This window comes from Arctopsyche grandis, chromosome 8 (assembly GCF_051622035.1).
Source record: "Arctopsyche grandis isolate Sample6627 chromosome 8, ASM5162203v2, whole genome shotgun sequence".
Lineage (NCBI taxonomy): Eukaryota > Metazoa > Arthropoda > Insecta > Trichoptera > Hydropsychidae > Arctopsyche > Arctopsyche grandis.
This window is the reverse complement of record NC_135362.1, coordinates 11,772,105-11,796,546: the sequence shown is the minus strand read 5'-3', so window position 1 is coordinate 11,796,546 and position 24,442 is coordinate 11,772,105. Positions and strand designations below refer to the sequence as shown.

At 32.0% G+C, this 24,442-nt stretch overlaps 4 protein-coding genes across 4 annotated transcripts in view; 2 read left to right on the top strand and 2 right to left on the bottom strand.

The window, feature by feature from the left end:
• Window positions 1-119: 119 nt before the first annotated feature.
• Window positions 120-2,201, bottom strand: LOC143915836 (zinc finger MYM-type protein 1-like). The gene has a single exon (XM_077436655.1). It carries the CDS (start codon window positions 2,199-2,201, stop codon window positions 120-122), a length of 2,082 nt encoding a protein of 693 aa, XP_077292781.1.
• Window positions 2,202-5,405: 3,204 nt separating this feature from the next.
• On the bottom strand, window positions 5,406-7,468 carry LOC143915993 (uncharacterized). The gene is made up of 3 exons (XM_077436838.1): window positions 7,245-7,468; window positions 6,939-7,172; window positions 5,406-6,780 (listed from the first exon to the last, which is right to left on the bottom strand). Exons 1-3 carry the CDS (start codon window positions 7,350-7,352, stop codon window positions 5,761-5,763), a joined length of 1,362 nt encoding a protein of 453 aa, XP_077292964.1. The 5' UTR covers window positions 7,353-7,468; the 3' UTR covers window positions 5,406-5,760.
• Window positions 7,469-9,074: 1,606 nt separating this feature from the next.
• On the top strand, window positions 9,075-12,874 carry SkpA (S-phase kinase associated protein 1 SKP1-related A). Its single transcript, XM_077436846.1, has 2 exons — window positions 9,075-9,241; window positions 10,692-12,874. The coding sequence occupies exon 2, from the start codon at window positions 10,692-10,694 to the stop codon at window positions 11,178-11,180; it is 489 nt and encodes a 162-aa protein (XP_077292972.1). The 5' UTR covers window positions 9,075-9,241; the 3' UTR covers window positions 11,181-12,874.
• A 3,784-nt stretch (window positions 12,875-16,658) lies between these two features.
• Window positions 16,659-24,442, top strand: part of LOC143915202 (uncharacterized) — an 81,542-nt gene continuing 73,758 nt past the window's right edge. The window contains exon 1 of the mRNA XM_077435701.1: window positions 16,659-17,146. The gene's annotated coding sequence lies outside the window, so the exon portion shown is untranslated. The remainder of the gene's footprint in view (window positions 17,147-24,442) is intronic.

The window sequence follows — 24,442 nt, the reverse complement described above, 5'->3', positions numbered from 1 at the left end:
AAATGTATATAGGAAACTTTATTTACAAGATAGGACTGAACCGAGATTCAACAAGGACATACACATAAAATACATAATTATAAAAGAATAATAAAAAATCTAAAAGAAAAATTGGAAATTTAAGAGTATATTAGCAAACGTTTGAGTCCTTTCGACGCTTGTGCATATCTGTTAATAATTTCTTCTGCATCCAAATCATCTAACATTTGCTTCTCAATAGAAAGGAACATAAAATTTTCTAAATTTTCTTCAGACAACGTATTTCTCAGTCTGTTCTTAATTATTTTTAATTTTGAAAACGTCCTCTCACATTGCACTTGTGTAACTGAGAGTGTGGAGACGATTTTGTATAATTCATATAGGTTATCATACGCTTTGTCGTGTAGTCTGTTCGACGATAAAATTTTTAAAACGCACGATGGACATGTTCTGCAAGTTTTACAGCTGCTGCTGTCATCCTCACTCTCACTAATTTGAAGTAATAGCTTCAATATATCAAAATTTGAGGCAAATGAAACCAATTCTAATTTTACATTGCCTCTTTTGATTAGTGGAAAGAACTTCACAACACCATCCAATGCAATATCATCAAGGCCTTTTTCTGCAATAATTTTAAAATTAGCTGGGTCCAACCAAGATAAATCTTTATACAACTGCTTGTGATGTATAAATCGTGATTGTAGCGATTGGACAATGCGATCCATTATAAGGTTAAATACAGTTATTCGAAAATCAGCCAGAGGATCCGAAGAATTTCCTTCATCATTAGTTACTTCATCTGCCATTCTTTTCTTCTTCCTTTGTCTTTTAACAGGCAACGCTGTTTCTATAGAATCAATTTCCAATGTTTGATTTTCATCCATATTAATCATTGAAATCATATCATTACATATTGTTACGAATTCGAAAGCCTTACTGTGAACATTATGGAATGTTCTTTTCTGTTCCATCAACTTTGTTGTTGCTGTATCTACCAAACTCCATGCAGTAAACATATCTAAACAATTTGTTTGTAAATAACTAGACAAGGGGGCTGTGGTTTCAAATATGTACAAGTAAGTAAATGCTGTCAATATGGTTTCAAACTTTTGAAGACTCTGGAGTAAATAAGTGGCTTCGTGCTTCGTTTTTGCATCAAACTTGTCTGAATCCTGTATCATTGATAAGCATGTAAGTAGATTTACGAAAGTACTAGCAGTGGGATCATTAAAATGTCCAAATATTGTTGTTGCTGCATTAGATTTTCCCGACCACCTGGTTTCACCAATTAGTTTTAATCTTTTCATCTTTTCTTGCCCCAGTTGTTTTTCAACAACTCCTATCCACACAGACATTCTCTTATATGATCCATTTATAAAAGTTGCTAAATTTTGAAGCAAATTAAAAAAAGAAACTGCAGACACACAACATTTTGTGGTTTCAGTTACTACCAAATTTAAGACATGGGCATAACACCATATATGAACATGTTGATCTGCCATGTTAGCAAGTTTACTCTGCAAACCATTATACTCTCCATGGTAGCTTGCAGCACCATCGGTGCTATCAGATATACAATTTTTAGGGTCAATATTAAGATGTTGCAACTTTTCAGTCAATAAATTAAAAAGTCCCTGTCCTGTACCATCATTACACGGCACAATTGAAAGTAGGCGCTCATAGACAATGCTTTTATGCACATACCGAATAATGATGCTAAATTGATCGATGATTGTATTATCCTGTGTTGAATCAACCTGGATAGAATAATATTTTGCTTCAAAAACTTCATGACTAATTCTTTCTTGAATCATAGTTTTCATAATATGGATTAACCTATTAACAGTTGTTTTGCTCAAGTAGGTAATTAGTCCACCACGGCCTTTATTTCCCGCCTTTCCTTGGTGCTTAAGTCGTTTCATTCTTTGATATGACTTTTTTTGCACTGCAGAAACGTGAGCTGCTATAATGGTGTCATATTTTGCCATCAACTGCACTGAAGCCAAAAAATTACCATGATTCGAAGCTTCATCATCCAGAGTATAGGCCGATTCATTTCTGTGACTTCGAAAAGAAACTGCTTGCTTGCCTAACATCTTTATGATGTCTATAATCCTCATGACAATACTTCTTTGCTTTAGTACCTTTTCTTTCTTTTGAATTAATGATGATGATGATAGGTAAAGTACATTTAGTCTTACTTCAACTTTCGTTGGAGACATTCATCCATTATCTGATCAAATTTCATCCGATCTGTTTTTTTATTTATTAATTCGCGACTCCTAACTATTGAACCAACTGCTACGTATACATAATAACTACGACCTGGCCGTCCTTGGATTTATCACTTCACGACTTATCTACATACATACTGGACTTCCCACTACACATCTAAAGCCTGGACCGCCCTTGGATTCATTCTTAGAGAGTGCAGTTTTTAAATAAATGTATATATGTATGTATGTATATAATTTTTCTTCTCATTTTATTATTTTGAGATTTTTTATAGTGCTTTGGTGAAATCTTAAAATTAAATCGTATTGGGTAGGATACCCAATATTAAGAGAAGCAGACTTACTTAATCGCTTTCTATTTTCAGTTTATTGAGTTTATAAATATTACAATAAATATTTCCTTTCTTTTCCCTAAAAATATTGCAAAAATGTATTACAAATGTGACGTGAGGAAATAGTTCATTAACTAAATAGAAACTTAAATCGAAAAAATGCGGCAAATAAATTTTCAATATAAAGAATTATCAAAAAAACTAAAATTAAAATTCGATCTCCGGCTCAATTTCACCGGATACGATTTGCCTTTGAAATCGAATTGAGATTATGTCCAAAAATCGATAAATAATTAAACTTTGCAGTTGAAATAGCATATCGTAGAGAAAACATAACAGTTAAATTTTTTTCAAATTAAGTTAAAGTATTGATCGATAAAATATTACTAAAAATTACTATCGTGAAGGCAATGTTTTTTTTTATTAAATTTGCTTTTCTCTAGTAAGTTGACCAAATAAATGTCAGTTAACAACACTTGCCACGATATTCGATTCCACTGCGGAGAATTTATTCAAGCATTAAAATTTTTCATATTCACAAAAAAATTTGAGGCATAGCGTGGGTTGTGCAACACTTCCCCTTTGGGGTCGCTCGACGATACACGTAAAAACGTAAAGGAGGTATGTAAAAATAAAGCGTATTTAACCGCATCCACGCTTATCATTTGGAATCATTCACATCCTGAACCTACATATGTATATATATTGGAAAAACTTTGCGAACATAGATTTTATTGTATTCTATTTACATCTAGATACAATAATTCAAAATAAAACCGTCTTGGATGATGAATTGAACATACATATATTAACTACAAAAACATAATATTGTATAGTACCATTGATTATTTTACATATAAAAGCATTTATAATTAACATCAATTAAAAAAATAATTGTAACTGAACGAAAATCCTTATCAATACGAAGAATTAAAAAGTTCTTATAATAAACCCTGTACTAGATATTTTTTCTATTGATTGTAATATTTTTATGCTTTAAAATACTTAATTTTCTAGCGAATTTCTAAAGTCAAAAATACATATTTTTACACAACTTTTCCCCGTGCTGTTATGGGTTCATTTGGACAGTTTTTTTTATTTCAACACGTTTATAGGGATTGGTTTTTTTTTCTCAATATATTTTTTTTATCTAAACGTAATAATTCGAGCGGTACGTGAATTTCAATCGAATTAAAACAAACATCCGCTAAAACGTTGTCGCGTATGAGTGCGAGGGAGAAATTGAAATTCATTAACACGAAAAATGTTGTTTAAATTTTAAAATATCAACGCATTAAATAGATCAAAACTCATACTTGAGCGAATTTAAGAACACTTTTTCAGTGGCTGTCGACGACACAGCAAGTTAATGTGTTATATAATATAGGTATATCTAAAGTTTTAGTACTTTTTTTAAAGCTGTCTAAATTTCCAACATCAAACTCCTTTTTTTATTGTTATCGATAGTTTTTTTTACCCTTGAGAGATTTTATTGTATTCCGTAATTTGGTTTTCTATGCAAAACAAACAAAATTAAACAATGAAAAAATTAAAAAAATCACTTACCTTAAATCAATGTGAATTTTATAAAATAATATAAAATTCTGAATGTTTCCGCTCTCACAAACACTTTGTAATTATGCCTTGTCTGCTGTACTAGATGTTGAATAGTACTAGTTCGAAACACAACTAAAGTAAATTGTACGATATTAAGTTGCTTTAAATGTGTAAAAAAGAAAACATATGTTTTGGATTATGCCACTTCGAAGAAAATAAAAGGATAATATTGAAATTTTCGAAGTCGTATTTAGCCAATAAAATAAAAAGGTTTGCCGGAGAATCGTACAAAGTTACCGACAGATCTTTGGAATAGATTTTCAACGGTTTTAACTGGTTTCTTTCGAAAGATCGTGGGTAAAAGTCGCTTTAAAGAGTTTCGTTTTCAATTTAGGTGCAATAAAAATGGCAAAAGCAAAATAGATCTATAAATTACATTGTATATTTCGTTTTAACCCTTGTCCTAGGTAAATAGAATGCATCATAAAATAATGTGGCACAAAAGCGGCTTTTACTTTCGGTAGAAAACAATGCATAATATTTTCGATTAATATTAATCAAAACTCGGGCTTTTGAGGAGGGGGCAAGATTAGGAATAAATTTTATATTCGGAAACTATTTAAAATTGTGTATTTAAATCTTACTATATTGTCGAAGTATAATCAAATGTTATTTTTAAAGTATGAAGTAAATTTAAATCGCTGGTTGATGATGAGTATCAAAATTGTTTTATGAAATTTACTTTATTTTATTCACGGAAATTTGTATATTCCCATTTTTATTTCAGTAGGTATTTGTTACATATGTAGGTTAATAGGTATATACATAATCTTGAGGTTGGAAATGGGCTTGACAAAAGGGCCCACACAAATGTTGAAACTTACATTTCGAGCCTAATAAAAAAAGTTAACCGATCCTTGGGCTATTAAAGCAGGTATTAGTTGCTTTTGTATATCGTAAGAAGTTTCTTTTGTTGAAATACCCAAACTTTAGGTCCCGAAGTGCAATATCCTGTACATTTTTACACACGTAAAATGAAATAGTGAAAAAGCTATTTAACTTTACTGAGGGCCCCTATTTTCTAACAGATCGTGGGGCCCACGTGCCATCGGGCATGTTAGCTTGTATGGCCAGTCCGCCACTGTATATATATATATATATATTAAACAAAAAAAAGTTATCATACAATATATAAATTTTTAAATACACAAGTAACACTTTTACTTCTCCTTTCAAAGCATATGTACAAAAGATACTGTAGAAGTCAGATATAATCACATTATTTATCTTTCTCTAACTTTTTCTACTTCACCAGACACTATTTCTAGTGTAGAATGCATATTTAGCAAATTGAAATTAATAAAAGACTATAGAAGAATATCAATCGGTCAATCCAGACTTAGTGAACTTGCAACATTAACTATTGAACATGAAGAAACTTAGATAATGTCTTTGAAATATGTGATTGCAGGATTTTCAAATTTGGAAGCGAGGAAGGACATTTAAATTTGCAAGTTTCTATTATTTCATTTTAAAAATAAGTAGGGATTCCATTGGTAATTTTTTTATTGCCAAATTATTATAGTTATGCCACTGGACATGCGATCTTTCATGCCTTACAAAGATCGATTTTTTCAACAAATAGTTTAAAATAAATATCACGCTTGTATCTGGCTTTTCTCTGTATGAGATTTTTTATGTCTCATAAGGTGAGATTTTTGAGTATATGATTTCGAACAACGGTCACATTTGTATGGTTTCAATCCAGAATGAGATCGTATGTGTACAACAAGATTACATTTTTCAGAAAACCTTTTTAAACAAATTTCACATTCGTACGGCTTTTCACCAGAATGATACCTTTCATGTCTTAGAATGTCAAATTTTCCGTCAAACGATTTCAAACAAATACCACATTGATATGGCTTTTCTCCAGTATGAGATCTTTCATGTATCACAAGTTTAGATTTTACAACAAATGATTTAGAGCAAATGTTACATTTGTACGGCTTTGTCCCAGTATGATATCTTTCATGTCTCACAAGGTAAGATTTTTGTGCAAATAATTTTGAACAAATGTTACATTTGAACGACTTTATCTCACTATGAGATATTTCATGTCTCACAAGCTTACACTTAGTTGGAAATAATTTTGAACAAATATCACACCCGTATGGCTTTTCCCCGGTATGAGATCTATTATGTATCGCAAGTTTATTTTTTGTAGCAAATGATTTTAAACAAATGTCGCATTCATATGGTTTCACCCCATCATGAGATTTTATATGCTGGATAAGATTGCATTTTGCAGAAAATTGCTTCAAGCAAACGTCACATTTGTGTGGTTTTTCCCCGGTATGACATCTTTCATGTACTGCAATGTAATGTTTCGAAGAAAATGATTTTAAACAAATTTCACATTCGTACGGCCTTTCTCCAGTATGGGTAATCAAATGCCTTCGAAGGTTACATTTAAGAGTAAACAATTTAAAACAAATTCCACACTTGAATGGTGCACAATTTTTTTGACGCAATTCTGATTTAGATGCGTTATTAGACATATTTTGAAAGTCAGTTTTATGGCCCGATATTGTATCTGAAGTTTTCTGTAATGTAAATTCTATATCATCAATTATGTCGGCTTTGTAATCAGATGAAGTAATTTTTCCTCCACGCATCTGCAAAATAAAGCTAATGTTACATAATTTAATGTGTACGTATGTAATATATTACATAGTGTCACTTTATCGGTAAATTCATATTATTAATTGAATGAACACTGCTTGGAATCTCTCTTTTGGTTATAACTCATGGCACTCAATTCCCGTTCACTTACCTTATCTTCGACAGGGGAATTACGAACATCTGACGACGAATTCACACCAGAATCATCCTCCCATATTAAATCTTCCAGAAAAGTTTCTTCAGGCTTGATGTACAAACACTCCTTTAACCTTAATTTTGACGTTTTGTCGCTTTGAAGACAAACATTTCGAAACCTGCTGAGCGACTCTAGCTTATTTTTACACGAAACACAAATCATATCTGGGAATTCGTCATCTTCCTTAACCTGTAAATGATAAAATAGTAGTGAGGCTAAATTATGAGATAATAGGTTAAAATAACCAGAGCCATAACTGACCTGCAGTCGACAGCAGGTCCAAATGTCTTGAGCCAATGGATGAGAATTACCAAAGATTGGTCTAGAAAACTCGGTTGGAGCAATACAAAGGCAAAGTCTGCACTCCATCACGTAAAACTGTAATATAATAAGAAAAGGCCTTGAAAAAACTGATAAGATCCTTATCTTTTATTCCTACGAAGAACTTTTTCATGATATTTGGTCGAAATTTCTCAGTTTACAGCTATGTCGCATAGACAAGAAATAATTTGATAAAATTATTTTTTTAAACAAGGGAAGCACTCCAGTTAGAAAATTAGAACATTGCGACATGAGTGGGTACAAAAAACGTGACAAATACTTTGTAACGGATAATTTTTAAATAAATTAATTCTTAAAGCGGATATTAAAATGTGTCTTAAATAATTGTCTCGCAGGCATCGCGTCCATGCAAATTCGTTCACTAAATAAACTTGGCCAGATATGAGTCCATAAAGTTTCACGTTAGTTTCTCGTCTCCCCTCATTTCTTCATTTGACATTGATGGGTGACAGTTTTGTGGGTGACAGTTTTACAGGATGAAAATTAATTGAAACATTTACATTTACACGGTTGCCAATAATCAAAGACGATTTTCGAATCAGACTTTCTTCGTTCGTATTGAAACTTACATATAAACTTCATAAATGCGCGTGGATATGGATGTTAGTACTTGAGAAATATATGTTGACATGATGTGGAAACGTGATATTTCGACGAAGCGTAGACTTGCATACACCTGCGATAAATCGTTTGTCGGCCGATCCGACTTTGCTTTGATTTGTTTACACACGAGCGATATTTAAGCGAATCGGCCGAATGGCTACGTCCACACTACCGATATATACACCCGATATTTTTTAATTTTCCATATCCAGTTCCCATATTGCAACCTGTGGTTGCTATTTAGGAACTGGTTATGGAAAAATTCGTACATATCGGGTGTAGATATCGGTAGTGTGGACGTAGCTATTCAGCTTGAATCGCAACGATTTATCGCCCATGTGTGGGGGGATTAAAAAAGGTTTTTTTTAGCGTGAAGAATACGTCGCGCTACTACATAAATACCAGAATAGTAATAGCCAAGTTTCCTCCTCACCAACAAACTAAAATCAGTACTGATTTTTTGGGCATTGGTGTGATTAGTCGTAAAATGCTACCAGTACAAGTCGGTTATTGAAAGTTGGCGCGCAAAATAGCTTTCATAATATAAATAATAATAATAATCGTAAGTGAAAGTAAGAAGAGGTTTGTAAAAAAAATATATGATTTTATTATATTCTTTTTCGTAAAGAAAAAAAGATGTACTTTGTGATATTTTTTCGAATTATATTTCACGATGTTGATTGAGATATTTTAAATGTTCTGGTTTGAAATTTGAAAAAAAATTATCATTTTTTTATACTAATATTTACTAGACAATGCAAGTCAATTTGTTATTTATAGGTGAAAATAAATAGAGTAAGTATAGCCTGATCGAATTTAGTTGTCTGGTTAACGACAGCGTGCATATACTCGTGCGATTAGACTAATTTTGCTGAATCATTATCTATCGAGGTCCTCAAAATAAATGTAAAATACGGTTCAGTGATTATTCCGCAGAAAGAGATCTCGCGCACGTCACTAAAATCTCGATCACAGAACATCTGGCACCCAAAAACCCCATCAATCGAATATCAACCACGCGAAATATTGCACTAACGAGAAATGTAGTGCCAAATATTCCATATTCAAGATTTTTGTTGCAAAGATTATTGTTTGCGCGATCGCAATGTGTGAAATAATCCGTTTACCGCAAAATACATACATATCAAACGAAACGGACATGGCTGTGAATAGCAGTGCGATCGTCGATATTTTTGTAGCTGGGTTTGTGTTCGTCCAGGGCACTAACTACTGGGCAGTCGCTGGGCGAATCTGTCGAATCGTCTGCGATCGATCGTCGTCGAGCCCCCGGAGTCTCCGCCCCTCCTGCCAAGGTGAGTCCTCTTCCCCTCGCCCCCCTCTCCGCCCCCCTCCTTCCTCACCCGCCCCCTTCCTCGCTGCCATCACAAATGTCAAAAATGACGCTAAACCAAAATAAACCGCTCCCCTCATCAATTTTGATGATTTTAATCGCATTTATCAATCTTCGTCGTGGATTTTCTCACTTTTGTGACAGCCTTTGTTGCAAGTGTCTAATTGTCAAAAATGGGAATTTTCTCTTAGGCACATCGATAAGATATGCGTGTGTTATGATTATGTGTAATTATTATAAGATGTATTCTGTAAGTATTGATTAGGTGTTATAACGCACTTGTCTAAATTGTTTTTCTCAATATCTTCAGTTTGAGCCAACTATCGACAGTAAATGTATAGTATTCTAAAAAAATTGTCAGGAATACATGATATATATATCTGTCAATATTCCATATGTCATATATTCTAGAGATATTTAGCGTTTTCCAATTGTCTGGGGCAAAAAATCAATAATGGATAGAAATTAACAGACAGATGTCACACAAAGGAAATAACACATACAGTTCACTCTCGATTATCCGGGCTAATGCTGGGGAAGGAGGGCACGGATAATCCGAATCATCAAATTTTGACTTGGTTTCGAGTATATAATATCATATTAAAAACACAAATTTTTGTTTCCTAATTTTAATACTCTTTATTTATTAAGAAAAACGCTAATATTTAAGCAGATGTGTGGCCGTTAGTACCTATAGTTAGTACTACTGTTGCTAAAATATAAAAAAAATCTAGTCAATCAGCCTGACGAAGCATTGAAGTTGTCTACTAATTCTAATTTTTCATGGAAACACTTAGCTGTTTCCATACACATTTGACCGCTAATTGGTATATCTTCTGCTCATTTTTGATTTAACTATATGAGTATAGTTGCAACCAAATCTTCGTATCTTGACATTTTCATTCCGAAGGACCTGCAAAACTATCACAATCTCTCGCGAACGCCTCTAACTTATTTTTTTTACCATATTTCGAACAGGTATGTAAATCTGAATAATTTTCGAGTTAATAGCAAAGAAAATTTCACACACAAAGTATTATAATTGATAATAATTAAACATACGTCTGTTCGAAAAAATCTGCTCAGAATACACGCCCTTGTTACTTCTTCGATGATCGAAAGCGACTGAAAGAATTGACGCAATAGTAAAATACATTTAAAAAGGAAACGAAAAACATTTCTTTGTGACATCATTCGTTTCAAATAACACACATGTTTACGGTCGCAATCAAATTAATATTTTTCAAGTACGGATAATCCGCACCCGGATAATCAAGAGTACACTGTATTTGTATAAATTATAAGTTATATTGTAATCTCTTCCCAAACTAATAGCTGTATCATTTTAGAATTCACATACGATGTTTATTGCAATCGATAAGATACTCAAGCAGTATTTAATTGTGTTTCAGATGCCGAATATTAAACTACAGTCGTCTGATAATGAAGTGTTTGATGTCGATGTCGAGATCGCTAAATGTTCGGTGACCATCAAAACCATGTTGGAAGATTTAGGAATGGACGATGATGAAGAAGAAGTGGTGCCACTTCCCAATGTAAATTCAGCTATTCTCAAAAAGGTTATTCAATGGGCCACGTACCACAAAGACGATCCGCCACTTCCGGAAGATGACGAAAACAAGGAGAAACGCACTGACGATATATCTTCTTGGGATGCTGATTTTCTCAAAGTAGATCAAGGCACACTGTTTGAGCTTATTCTTGCGGCGAATTACCTCGATATTAAGGGATTGCTCGATGTCACCTGCAAGACTGTCGCTAACATGATAAAAGGCAAAACGCCCGAAGAAATAAGGAAGACTTTCAATATTAAAAATGACTTTTCCGCAGCCGAAGAAGATCAAGTACGCAAGGAAAATGAATGGTGCGAGGAGAAATGAAATGTTTGACATGTTTATTTTTCGATCTGTGTACATTTATTCATATATTTATTTAAAGAGAATATTCCTGATGGTAATCACAATAAGGCGTATTTTAATTTGAAACTAAATTTTAACTAAAAAATATTTCGTTCGCTTTATTATTTTACTTTTTAAAATTTACGTATAACATGAAGTTTTTGTTTTATGTTGCAATATTATATTAAATAATTTGCTTGGAACTTCTCTTACCTATTCTTATTTTTAGTCAATATGATATATAAATTTAGGTTATTGTATTTGTAATGTTGTTTAAGGTTTTTAAATTCACAAACAAATAAATAGTTATTACACGATTTTTAGTTGTTTTTATTGCATATTCTATAGCTCTTTGTTTTGAATAACATTCTCATTGTATAGATTTAGATGCAATATTTCAGTTTTGATTACATAAATTGATGTTCTTAGATCAATAATTACAGAAAATTTTCATTTTATTTCATGTCTCATTTTCAAATAGAAATCAATGATTAAATTTTTACGCTGGAACAGTTTGTATTTGTTCATAGCCATAGTTCATAGCCAAGTTAGGAAAGTAATACTCCAATATATATTGTAATGAAGGATTAATCAATGTGTTGCTACTATAATTGCAAATTGAAACACACAAAATAAAGGCAAGCCAACTAAAAGTAACCAATCCTAAGAATGCTGCGATAAATGCTTTCTTTGGTGACGATAAATATATACTTCTAACAATGGAAAGACAATATCTGAAGAATGAAAAAAAAGAAAATCGTTAGTAAAAGTTATGAATGAATTGGACGCTGAATTTTGAATAATTAATACCTGATGTGATGGTAGTTTTTTGATACTTTTAGTTTTAAAGTTTGCACAGAAACCAATTGCTTGTGCATTAACTCTTTCACAGACAGGGTTTTGTTCAAAATACGATCATATTCTTCTTTCAATTCCCCTTCGGTTAACCTGAAATAAATTGATTTTTTACCATCTGAAAACGCATTGTGTATTCATCTTACAATAGAATATATATATGTAAATATTTACGTGGTACAATTATGAGAGCACTCATCTGCAAGATCAACATTGATGTTCTCTTCTTGAAATGAATGTTCCATTATAATTTTAAAAAATACTTGTCAAAATCTTAATATTTCTGTCAGTAATAAACAATTGAATATTGAATGGAAGTGTATTTTTTTTTATATTATTAATTCAATTGATATTGAGTATTGTTCAAGTCGAGTTATTTTTAAAAGCGCTTTGATTATAAGAAGCTTGTAATAATACGTCTTTGCTTTTAAAATTACATATATACATACATATAGGTCATAGGATCAATATTTTCACGATTTGGGTATTTTTGCAAGCTTTTTTTAGAAGTAAACCACTAAATACACAACAAATTAGACGAATATACTCAACAATAGTATAATATTAGAGGAACGATTGATGTATTTAGCCTAATTAAAGAGCATAAAGCTTGTATTTGAACATAGTAATAGAACTTCATTTTTTGGTCTTGGAAAGAATTACAAACTGGCTATGACTTGTTTTCATCATAACGACGAATTTCGATTTTGGTGTAAACATTTTTTTATAAAAAACTTCCCCTGAATTTAGTTAGTCTTTAAAAATTTTGGTTTTCTTGTTATTATATGCCCAAATTAATCCTTCAGGAAAGTTAATGTTTCAAAATAAAAAAAATGATATTAATTATTACATGTACATACATACATACATATATTAGTAGGAACTATTTAGAAAAAAAATCGACAAATAAACACCAACTTAGAAGTAATTCTCATAATATAAGAAAAATAATATAATATATCATATACATATATATAATATCACTATTCTTTATATCTGTGTGTCTGCGATAACGCTCGATTCGAGTCGTTTCGATTCGAGATACATACATACAGTGGCGGACTGGCCATACAAGCGAACATGCCCGATGGCATGTGGGCCCCACTATCTGTTAGAAAATATGGGCCCTCAGTAAAATTAAATAACTTTTTAACTATTTCACGTGTGTAAACATTTATAGGATATTGCACTTTGGGACCTAAAGTTTGGGTATTTCAACAAAACAAATTTCTTACGATATACACAAACAACTAATGAACCGATCCTTGCTTTAACAGCCCAAGGATCGGTTAACTTTTTTTATTAGGCTCGAAATGTAAGTTTCAACATTTGCGTGGGCCCTTTTGCTGGGCCCATTTCTAACCTCAATATTATGTATATATCAATACCTATGTAACTACCTACTGAAATAAAAATGGGAGTAAACAAATTTCCGTGAATAATATAAACTGAATTGCTTAAAATAATTTTGATAGGACGATTCATCATCAACCAGCGATTTAAATTTACTTCATACTTTCAAAATAACATTTGATTATACTTCGACGATATAGTAAGATTTAAATACACAATTTTAAACAGTTTCCGAATATAAAATCTATTCGTAATCTAGACACATCCATGTATATAGAAATATAGGATAGGGGCCCCCTCCCCAAAATCCCGATTAACATTAATTGAAAATATTATGCATTGTTTTCAGGGACGTAATTGGGGGGGGGGGGGGATAGGGGAGGTACTCGCCCCCCTAAATTAAGGAATAGCGTGATTTAGAAAATATTATGAATTTAATGATTAATGAGATACTACGGATCTATGAATGCTACATTTATTTCTTATGTATGTTACTTTTGGGTAACTAATAAAATAATCGCTGCTATGTGCTATGAAAAAAAAATGATTATTTCAAAGCTAGTATATTTTGGTTTTTAAGTGGTAAGCCTTGGGTAAAATTCTTAGAAATTGTTAACGTTTATTATTCCGAAAGTTCGTATATTTTTTGTTTTCAAGAAAAATTTTATATTAATATTTTACTGAATCGGTTCAATCACAAATGATTTTATTTCTCGTATTTTTTTTTATTTTTTGTATTTGCAGACGTCCATTCTCTCACAAAACAACGAATGAGATGGATTTAAACTTCATGTGTAACGAATTCGGTTCAAAAAAAGTTTTAGTTATTTAATAAAATTGCTTTCTGACCAAAACCTTATCAAATTTAGTACATAAAGAAGACAAATATAATTTTTCAGCTTGATACGTTCAGGGGTGTGGTTAATTTTTTTTTAATTTTTTAAGAGGAAAAAACCCCCCTTCTGGTTAATTAAATTTGATGATTTTTTTGTTATTATATTTTCATCATATTGATACAAGGAATTATACATAAAATCGTGAAGAGCAGACATATTTAAAGTGTCGATCAAAATAGTGGAAGAAAAATCCGGTAAACTGCCAACAGGAGTAAACTGTCACTTTCGGTTAGCCGGTGTTCACGAAATTTTATATATGTATATAACTTGGCATTAGGTTTATAATTATAGATATGAAATGTCAGTTCAATACGTCGAAAAGTTTCCGAGAAAAAAATAAAAATACCTCGATCTTATAGGGTAAAAGTACTACTTCTGGTTGAGATAAAAATAATTTTATATACATATATGTACATATATAAAATAATAAAAAGACACACAGAAACACACACTCAGACACACAGAGCCGCACACATTTTTCTATATTATGTAAACGTGATCAGTGATCGATTCCGAGTTCGAATTTTCGAATGATCACAAAACTTTATCTTTATCTTTATAAAGTGAAAAGACAGTCGGTAGAAATTAAGTTAATTGACTTTTTTTTTTTAGTGACTCAGTTTGATGGTCGATTTTTGTTGACTATGTGAAGATTTTTGAAAAAAAATTTTCGCCTGCGGCGCTTTTTTCGTTTTTTACATAATATTTTTTTATAATTATTTTATCAAAAATAAGCTTATCTTATTATATTTTATAACTCAATAAGGTGTATGCAAAGAATATTTTCCATTTTTATTCCGATATAAAACAGATTTTTTGAAAAAAAATTCAATTTGACCAATCTTTGCCTGCCCCCCCCCCCCTGATGAACGTCCCTGATTGTTTTCTACCGAAATTAAAAGCCGCTTTTATACCGCATTCTTTTATGATGCATTCTATTTACCTAGGACAAGGGTTAAAAAGAAATATACAATGTAATTTATGGATCTATATTGTTTTTGCCATTTTTCTTGTACCCTTGATATTTAGCGTGATGGAAAGAAGAAATTTTTTTTATATGGGGGGGGGGGACAATTTCTTTTAACCCTGGGTGGGGGCCCCCTTTGACTCATGGCATGTACTAATTTCAGTCCCAGTCCGCCACTGCATACATATGTACGTCACAGCTAAAACACTGCCAACAAAATGTACTAATGTAATGACAAAAGAAAAAACTTCTATATATATTGTTTGCTACCAATGTTTCCTCTAGTGAAATAAGTCCGAGTATTTAGAGCCATCTATTGAAAATTTATTTAATTAATTAATTATTTTTTCTATTGGCGTTTTATATTGTTTATATGTAGGTAGGTAGGTAGGTAGGTAGGTATTGTTTACCATTTTTTAATATTAAACAATTAAATATATTTAAAAGGTATTTGAATAAAATTCGACTGCGTGCAGATCAAACACAGGACCGACACATTTCTTTCTAGCTCCCATTGAAGTCTAAAACTTTCATATTAATTTCCACGAAGTTAAAATTATGTTACATATTCGGATAGTTAGGCTTTTATGATTGATAACTAGAATTGAGCGGATTATATCGACGTTGACATCAAGTTTGGTTTGCCATCCTGTGAGTTGGGGCCAATTCGACCATGTTGGTACCTACTACTTTACTTCCTTCCCGCCCGTCATATTAAACAGCGTGTTTATAACAATACATACAATTTATATTCAATGGCACGCGTTAATTTAATTTAAAAACTACGTGTACTACTAATTTTCTCTACAAACGTATGCCAAATAATCAAATTAATTAAACGTAAATCACGATTTGGCCGAAAGAAAAAAAATAACGAGCAATAGATAGGCTTTTAAGATTGATAACCAGAATTGAACGGATTATATCGACATTGACATCAAGTTTGATTTGCCATCCTGTGAGTTGGGGCCAATTCGACCATGTTGGTGGCTACTACTTTTATTCCTTCCCGCCCGTCAGATTAAACAGCGTGTTTACAACAATACCGTCATTTCATTACTTTCGACCCCATTTGATCGAATATTTATCCTTACCACACCAATTCATTGATTCTCTCAAATTTCTTTTCTTTTCTGGAACTAATCATTTCACCACTTCTATGAACTGACAATCGTAAAAGTATGAGGAGATTCAAGCTACCCAAAAGTTTTCACTTATTATATAAAGGGGCTTCGATTTCTTTCGGTTGGAGAATGGCTGTATCATAGAATTCAAGTTCTAGGAGAGCGGTTTGCTTGGAAAAAGCTTCGTTGGTGGTTGGAGAGCCATTGATTGCACAAATGGGTGGGGGAGAACTGGCGCTTGCTTTGAACCGGTGCCGCAACACCTGCAGTTGGTGTCCGTCTGTCTATGTTGCTTGCCGCCCGTTTGCTCACCTCTGATCCAACTAAAAACTCTTGTTTTAATTTCGTGTTGATATTTACAAATTAAAATAACAATCAAACAGTGACTTCGACTAACTCTCTCGTTCTTGCATCTAAATATCGAACGTTAACTTCAATTCTGTCTGCTAGTAGCTAGTACACTACCGTGTCGACGAAACTGGACAACATTCGGTTCTAATTGTGCACGCATACAATATGTGAAGCTTGTGATCATTCACAATAGCGACTTTTGTTTTGTGAAATAAACTGCACATTCCAGATTTCTCCGATACGAAAGCCCATGGGAAATGTATTGATCGGAAACTCGTGGTGAAAAATTTCTCTTCGACCATTGAACAAGTCTTCGACATCGGACAGGAGAAGCTGGCAATCTTCGATTGCACCGAATCCTGTTTTTTACACGTCGAATGCTAAAAAAACCCATTCGAATCGGTGAGTTATTAATATTCGATTAATTTGACATTTAATCTTTTAAAAAAATTATTGTTGTATGATGTCGTTTGGTATACATAAACATTGTTAAAAAAAGCGTCACGCTTGTACGTATTTTGACAATGAAGTATACTTTTAAATCAATATTGGAATATTAAATGGAATGAATAGACACAATATTTGATAGACTGGGAAGACGGGAAGTACATATGTAGATACTGACCAAAATTTTGACTCATTTTGCTATAATTATTCAAAAGAAAAGTAAATTTCAGACAAATAACGAGTTTTCTATTATACCTATACAATAATAATTCTATTATACCTATATAATAAACTAATGTTTTCCCATCACATTGATTATGTGTGTTGCTTAGCTTCAAGGATGCTAGGATTTGTTTTTCGCAATTCCCGACATTTCCATAATCCCACTGTTCTGATTGCTGTACAACGGTTGAGAAGTATCATGGAGTACGTCTCTATGATCTGGAGTCCTTCAGCCAGAACCCAGTCTATTAAACTTGAACTTATCCAAAGACGCTTTCTCCAGTTTCTTTATAAGGATTTGGGATTTATACATATTTATTTCCTTCAAGATTTGTCATGGGTACAGTCAACTACACTTCTCTTGAACACATGAGGAATGTTGTGACTTGTTTTCTTTATTTAAAGGTTTTATCTCATGTCAGTCTATTCTATCGAAGATTGGCCTTCATGCTTCGGAGAGTTTTATCTGGACCCACCATCGTCCCCTATTTCATATTCCTCTGACAAGAACTGTAGCATATTTAATTATTCCATTCCTCGAGCCTTCCGTTTCTTAAATTCACTGGATGATGCCATTGACATTTGTCATATCTCTTTTCATTAGCTGCACCGCTTCCTCGGTTACAAGGGTCGCGACCAACTAGACCAGTTAATAGTTGCCAATTTTAATTGTTAACCGTTGACCTCGCTGTTATATTTTTATTTATTGTATTTTTTCTTCTGTTCTTAATCTGTTTAGCACATTTGTTTACTGTTTAACAAATTCGTTAGGCGAGTGTGCATGATTAATTGATATAAAATAAAATTTGTACATATTTAACTCCAATATATCACCAGTAAATAATAAACTTTTATTATGAAACCAATGGTTTTGTTGAAATTGATTTAAATGTTTAACAAAACTAGTATTCTTTAAATCAGGTGTATTAAAAATATTCTGTAAAAGCTAACCACGCAATTGGAACAGTTTAAATTTGGATTGGTTAGTCGGTTTCGCTATTTTTTTGGGGCATTGTTTTAACTTCCATAGTGCTCTCCATTTGCATGAGCACGCATGCATGACGCTGACCATCGTTTCAAGTATGTATATGCGGATTTGTAACCGAAAAAAAATAGTGTAAATTTTCCGCATTCAATCGAATCATCAACAACCGTACAATGTCTGAAAAGCTCATGAAAAAATATACGGATGTTTCCTTCCTCACTTTCAAAGTACATACATTATATCGTTTTCGGTGCATTACGTGCGTGCGATGGAAGTTACGTGATGACTATTTCTATCGCAGTTGTTGTTAAAATTTTGTACGTTTTTATTACTATATATTTTTTCCGTAACCGGTGTAAACATCGCGTGATGGTATCGCGGAAAATTGAAATTATTTTACGTTTTTAAGTGTTGTCTTTTTTTTATTTCTCGTTTGCCGTTTGTTCTTCGTTTGATTCAGTATAATTTAGCCCGGTAAATCACCAGTTAAATAATCGTTTACCGGTTAAACGTTATTAAGCGTCGATAGCTACGGTAAATGCGTTTATTTCCACTGCCTGGTTTGTAAATTTGCAATTTTGTACACGACAGTAAATTCCTCACGATGCCGAAGCAAAGCTTGTTAGTTTGTTTCGACATTCTTAAGGCAAACTTATGTAGAGATATTCCCCCTTAGTATTTATAATCGATAAATTTATGTGACTTTATTTATTATATTTTAATTACGTATACACAGATACATTTTTAATGTGATTTGTAATATGATCGGGATTTAGAACATTCTGAAAATTGTCTTCAATATTTGTCTATGGATATCAAGGACTCCCAACCTTTTTTGCTCCATTCCTCTTTTCACTTTTGTTCAGAAAATAATCCCCCCCCCCCTTATTTTTGTCTCCAATCTACATCTTTTTAACATTTTGAGAGATTTATTTAATTTTGATCAATATTTCCCAAATTTTATGTGGTTCTATCCCTAATGCTACAATATAAGAAGCTTCAAAAATATTTTCGTTTTTATCTTGGAAGCCCCCTGTTGAATCCATGACGTTCCCGACGTTCAAAAAAGCCTTTTTTATTTGTCTTTGTGTTGTAGGTCATCAAATATTGCTTCAATTTTGTAGTTTCATACAATCATTAAACAAAACATTAATACAAATATGTAATATACTGAGACCTTTCTTCTTCATTGATAATGTGCTATGGATTTTGGCCCAAACACATCAATAGTCGCGCAGCGCATTTCATCAATATTTTACTTTATTTAATCTATTATTGAAGTAAACATGTATTTGAGAAAGTGTGAAAGGTTGTGATATAAAGTTTTATAAGAAAAAAAATAAGAATAATAATCCTATCAATCAATATTCAGCAATTCACACTCTAAAACTATGAAATTGTTCCCTCTGAGGGGAATTACCCACCGTTCTACATAGGAAAGTATTATATACGTATATTATTATGTTTTATACGCAGTCTACTCGTATATTCAGATTAGCCATTGATTTGACACATCATGTTTTAAATGCTTTTAGTAAAAAATGTCTGATTTTTCGAATGATGATGATAAAATCTCGATTAAATTTAGAGGTAGGATCGATTTCTTAAAACACTTATCCATTTTTTCCAATGCAAGAAGTATGTCTCAATGCTACCACACATATTTAATTAAGTTCTAAATAATCATTCGTAATTAAGGTGTCCTCATTTTTCATAATCTGTTCACGAGACAGAAAAAATTGCACGTACATACGTACCTACATATATTCTTTGGTGTGACTGCAACTGAAAATCGTCGAGATTGTATAATATAATGACGAGCAATTACATTTATTTCGAAAACATTTAACTACTAGACGATTTTCAATATTTTTATTACTGAAATATTTTCTTCTTCAACTTTTAATATGAAAATAGAGTTCTCGAACAATTGAACATTTCTCCTATTTGAACATAATTGCCTCAAAATTGTACAGCCTAGGTGCTGAAAGGATTCAAGTTTGTAAAAGATTTTAGTCAATTCAAAAGCCGAGACAAAATCGCCTATCTAACTCATCTCTGGATATCGACGCTTATGAATGAATGGAACCATAATTTTGAATTTAGATCATTGCGTACGTCATTGCCATTGTGCTGAATCACTGCAACATTAGAAGTTTCACCGTGTGAAATAAAAGCGTCTGTGCGTTTCCCAACTGTGTGTTACTTTACTTTGTGCCTCGACCAACCACATTACTTCCGATTATCGCGATTATTACAATAATTATCCCCACACATACATATACGACGTAAAAAAAGGTAGACATCAATGCGTGTACAACAGCCGCCATTCGTTTGTGATTGTGAAAGCTGATTGTCACCAGGAAATAGGTCCTGAGAAATTAAAAAAGCGGCTATGCATCCTAATGCACAATTCAATTCGGTATTCACATTATGCGTTGTTAATTAATTTTCTCATTTGTGTCGAAAAAAGTTGATTTTTTTACTAATATCTGCGTATAGAGCGAGCACTTGCCTCGTGACAGAGTTTAATTAATTACTATAGTGATTAATTAATTCGTAATGAAAAATCGCGGATTTATATCCGCAGGTGTTTGTTTTAAAACGCCATTTATATTCAATGGGCACGCGTTAATTTAATTTAAAAACTACGTGTACTACTAATTTGCTCTACAAACGTATGCCGAATAATCAAATTAATTAAACGTAAATCACGATTTGGTCGAAAGAAAAAAAATAACGAGTAACATCTGCATTTCGACAGCTGAAATATTATCATTCAGAAATCATACATACGTATGTATTTTTCGCATACCTTCGCATTTGTACTCATATTTATGTATTTTATTAATCACTGATGCAAAGATGAAAGAAATCTAATTAATATATGTACATATGCTTACAAATTTTATAAAAATATAATATGTATAGCAAACGTCACTGAAAGCTTATTTAATCAGCCAAACTCCCAACTTTAATCCCAACAATTTAAAGATATTCTGAACTACCTTAAAATCAGAGGAAAGATCACAAAAATTAGACTAATCGCTACAGTATAGTAGTTAGCTATTTGATAGCGTGTAGGTACCTTGTGGGCTCACAATGGCGCTATTGTTCAATACGAATCGACAGCAGTACCCGTATAACTTCAATTTGACATTAAAACCCAAATGTTTAATTATTAATATACAATTTCAGTAATTGATAAAATATAGTCGTACATTAGTTCATTATTAATGGTTCGCTTATTTTTCCCATATAAGACTAACGGGTGACCGCCACCGCATCGAATGTTAAAAAATCGAAAATGTTCGTTTACCGTGCATACATATGAAAAACGGTTAGTATATATGTATATATACATATATATATATATATATATATATATATATATATATATATATATATATATATATATATATATATATATATATATACATATATATATATATATATATATATATATATATATATATATATATATATATATATATATATATATATCAGTGGCGTGCGGTAAAACTCTCCCCCCCCCGTCGTATATCCTCACTTAATTTGCGCGAGCAGGATACAAGAGGAACAGGCTTTTCTTCCCGTATCCTGCGCGCGCACATTAAACAAGGCTGTATGACAAAAAGAGAGACAATTCCACCGCATGCTACTGATATACATATATTATATATACATAGTACCGTTTACCATGCACCCTTTTTTTTATCTTTCGACCTAAGATCTTTCGATTTTCGATCTTTGCCTTCCGATTTTTGCTTTTTCGATCTTTTGACTTTCGGTGCTGTGAGGTAGACCTAAAACTAACAATTTAGATTCAGGTAACTCTGGTGTTATATATTTGCATGACTATTTTGATGATCTAACATAGCCCATTACCCCTTGGTCCAACAAATAAAATCGATTAAGAGTCATAGTAGCATCTTGAGTTTTTTTATTAAATGTAAACAAAGTTGGTAGTCATGGTCCACCATTTTATATGGAACGACTTTCATCTCCCAGGAGACACGCCATTGTTTGTTTCCAACAGTTTTCGTTTTGTATAGTCGATCGTGCCTACCGAACTGACAATAATTAGCAAAGTCGACTGATTCATTTGCGAAATGGTGCAACAGTGGCGATTGTCGCGTTCCTCTGGCAGTTCACAAGTAAGACGAATGTCAAACATTTTTATGCATTGTGGTCAAGATCAGGTACAACCGTTGCGACAATGACTATCAATAAAATTGCATCACGAGTTAGGTGTATTGAATTTTTTTTGGCGTTGTATCGATTTCGAAAATACTACGCCATACAAAAAAAAACAAAAGATTTCGTTATTATTTAAATTCAAACGCATATCTAATATTTTAATCGATAGATAGTATTCGTTGCCTACTTTTTATTTCGTTGGTAATTGCGTTGGATTATTATGACGTATGCAGAGTCTTTCAGAATCAAATTTTATATTATTATTACAGTTGAATATATGCAGCTTCGAAATTAGTCAACAGTCGCGGTCGAACTTTCATTTTACTAATTTTATTAATCAAAGTTTAAGCAATGTTCGGTTTTTGGTCAAAATTCGATACTCAGTACTATCGACAGTACAAAATAGACCACCTATCATACCGAAATATGATAATTTCAAGTTTATGTTGGTTGAATTGTTTTGTATTTAGAAGGAAACGTTGTACTTAGTTTGTATGGATTAATCGAGGAATGAGTCAACATTCAACATTATTTTTGACCTGCTATTCAAAGGAGCCGTTAAGTGTAAAGTATGCCGATGATGTTGTACTTATACCTAAGACTATTTCAAAATACGTACATATATCTATTGATTTATAACTATTAACTATTATTTTATTTTATTTTATTTTATTAATTGAAAAATCAACAGACAGGATGTACATAGATATGTATAAAAAAAAACAAAAAGTAAATAAATAATATATGTAACATCCGAGTCCAATAATAGATTTTTACAAAAATGAAAAAGATAAATATAAGGAAAACAAATTAAAAAGTAAAGAATAAAGGCATGACAAAATATGTAGAACATTGCATAATTAAACTATAGTATTAAAATATTTGGAAAAGGTTATAAAATAGAATATAAGTAGAAATTGAAATTTAATTATATGATTATATTATATATGATTATATTAAATATTAGCTATGAGATTTTTTCAGAAGGCAATTTTTTTCACTTGATAATTATTTGTATATACATATATGTACCTACATATGTATGTATATAAGAAATGTGGTATAACTATTGTTCCAATTCGTGACTAGTTGAACAATATCGATCAGGGGTGTTGTCCCTAGTTTTAATGAAATGCATTCGATCAATAGTGCCATGTGTGTTCGGTCGTTAGGGCAGGTGAATTAAATAGTATGAATTAGGGTTGCCGCCTCGCATTTATGTACATATGTACATACATATGTAGGTATCATCATACAATTTTAGTATCGTTAAATTGTAAACTAACAGTGCAATTTGGGTTAAGTTTGTACATTGTACATATACTATAATTGATTCATACGGTGAATGTAGTAACTTTCTTTTGTTATTCTTTGGTAAAAGTGATCTAGTTCTCATAGATGACCTTTTATGACAGTGTCTGTTTATGAATTTGAACAATTTTTATATGTGATTTTACATGATTTTGTTTTGGTATATCGTACATACGCAGTTTTTAGACGATACATTTTTATCGTGTGGTCTTATATGTATGTATTTACGTCCGAAATACTCAAAAGGCTCAATATTGCCATTTCGTGTGATTATTCCAGTACACTCAATTTGCCTATTAAATTTATGTACCTACAATAAGGTTGCGGCGCAATTTTTTTTTGTCTATATAGTAGGAACCTATAATCTGGGCCCATTCTTCAACCCAATAATATAAGTATAATGATGCTTATATATAATGTAATATTCTAATGTTCAATAGTTATTGCCTGGTAGCATTTCATTAAATGATAAAAGGGTAGAAGTAGTAAATGATTATTTATATTTGGGTCAAATAAAAGACATGTCCGGTTGT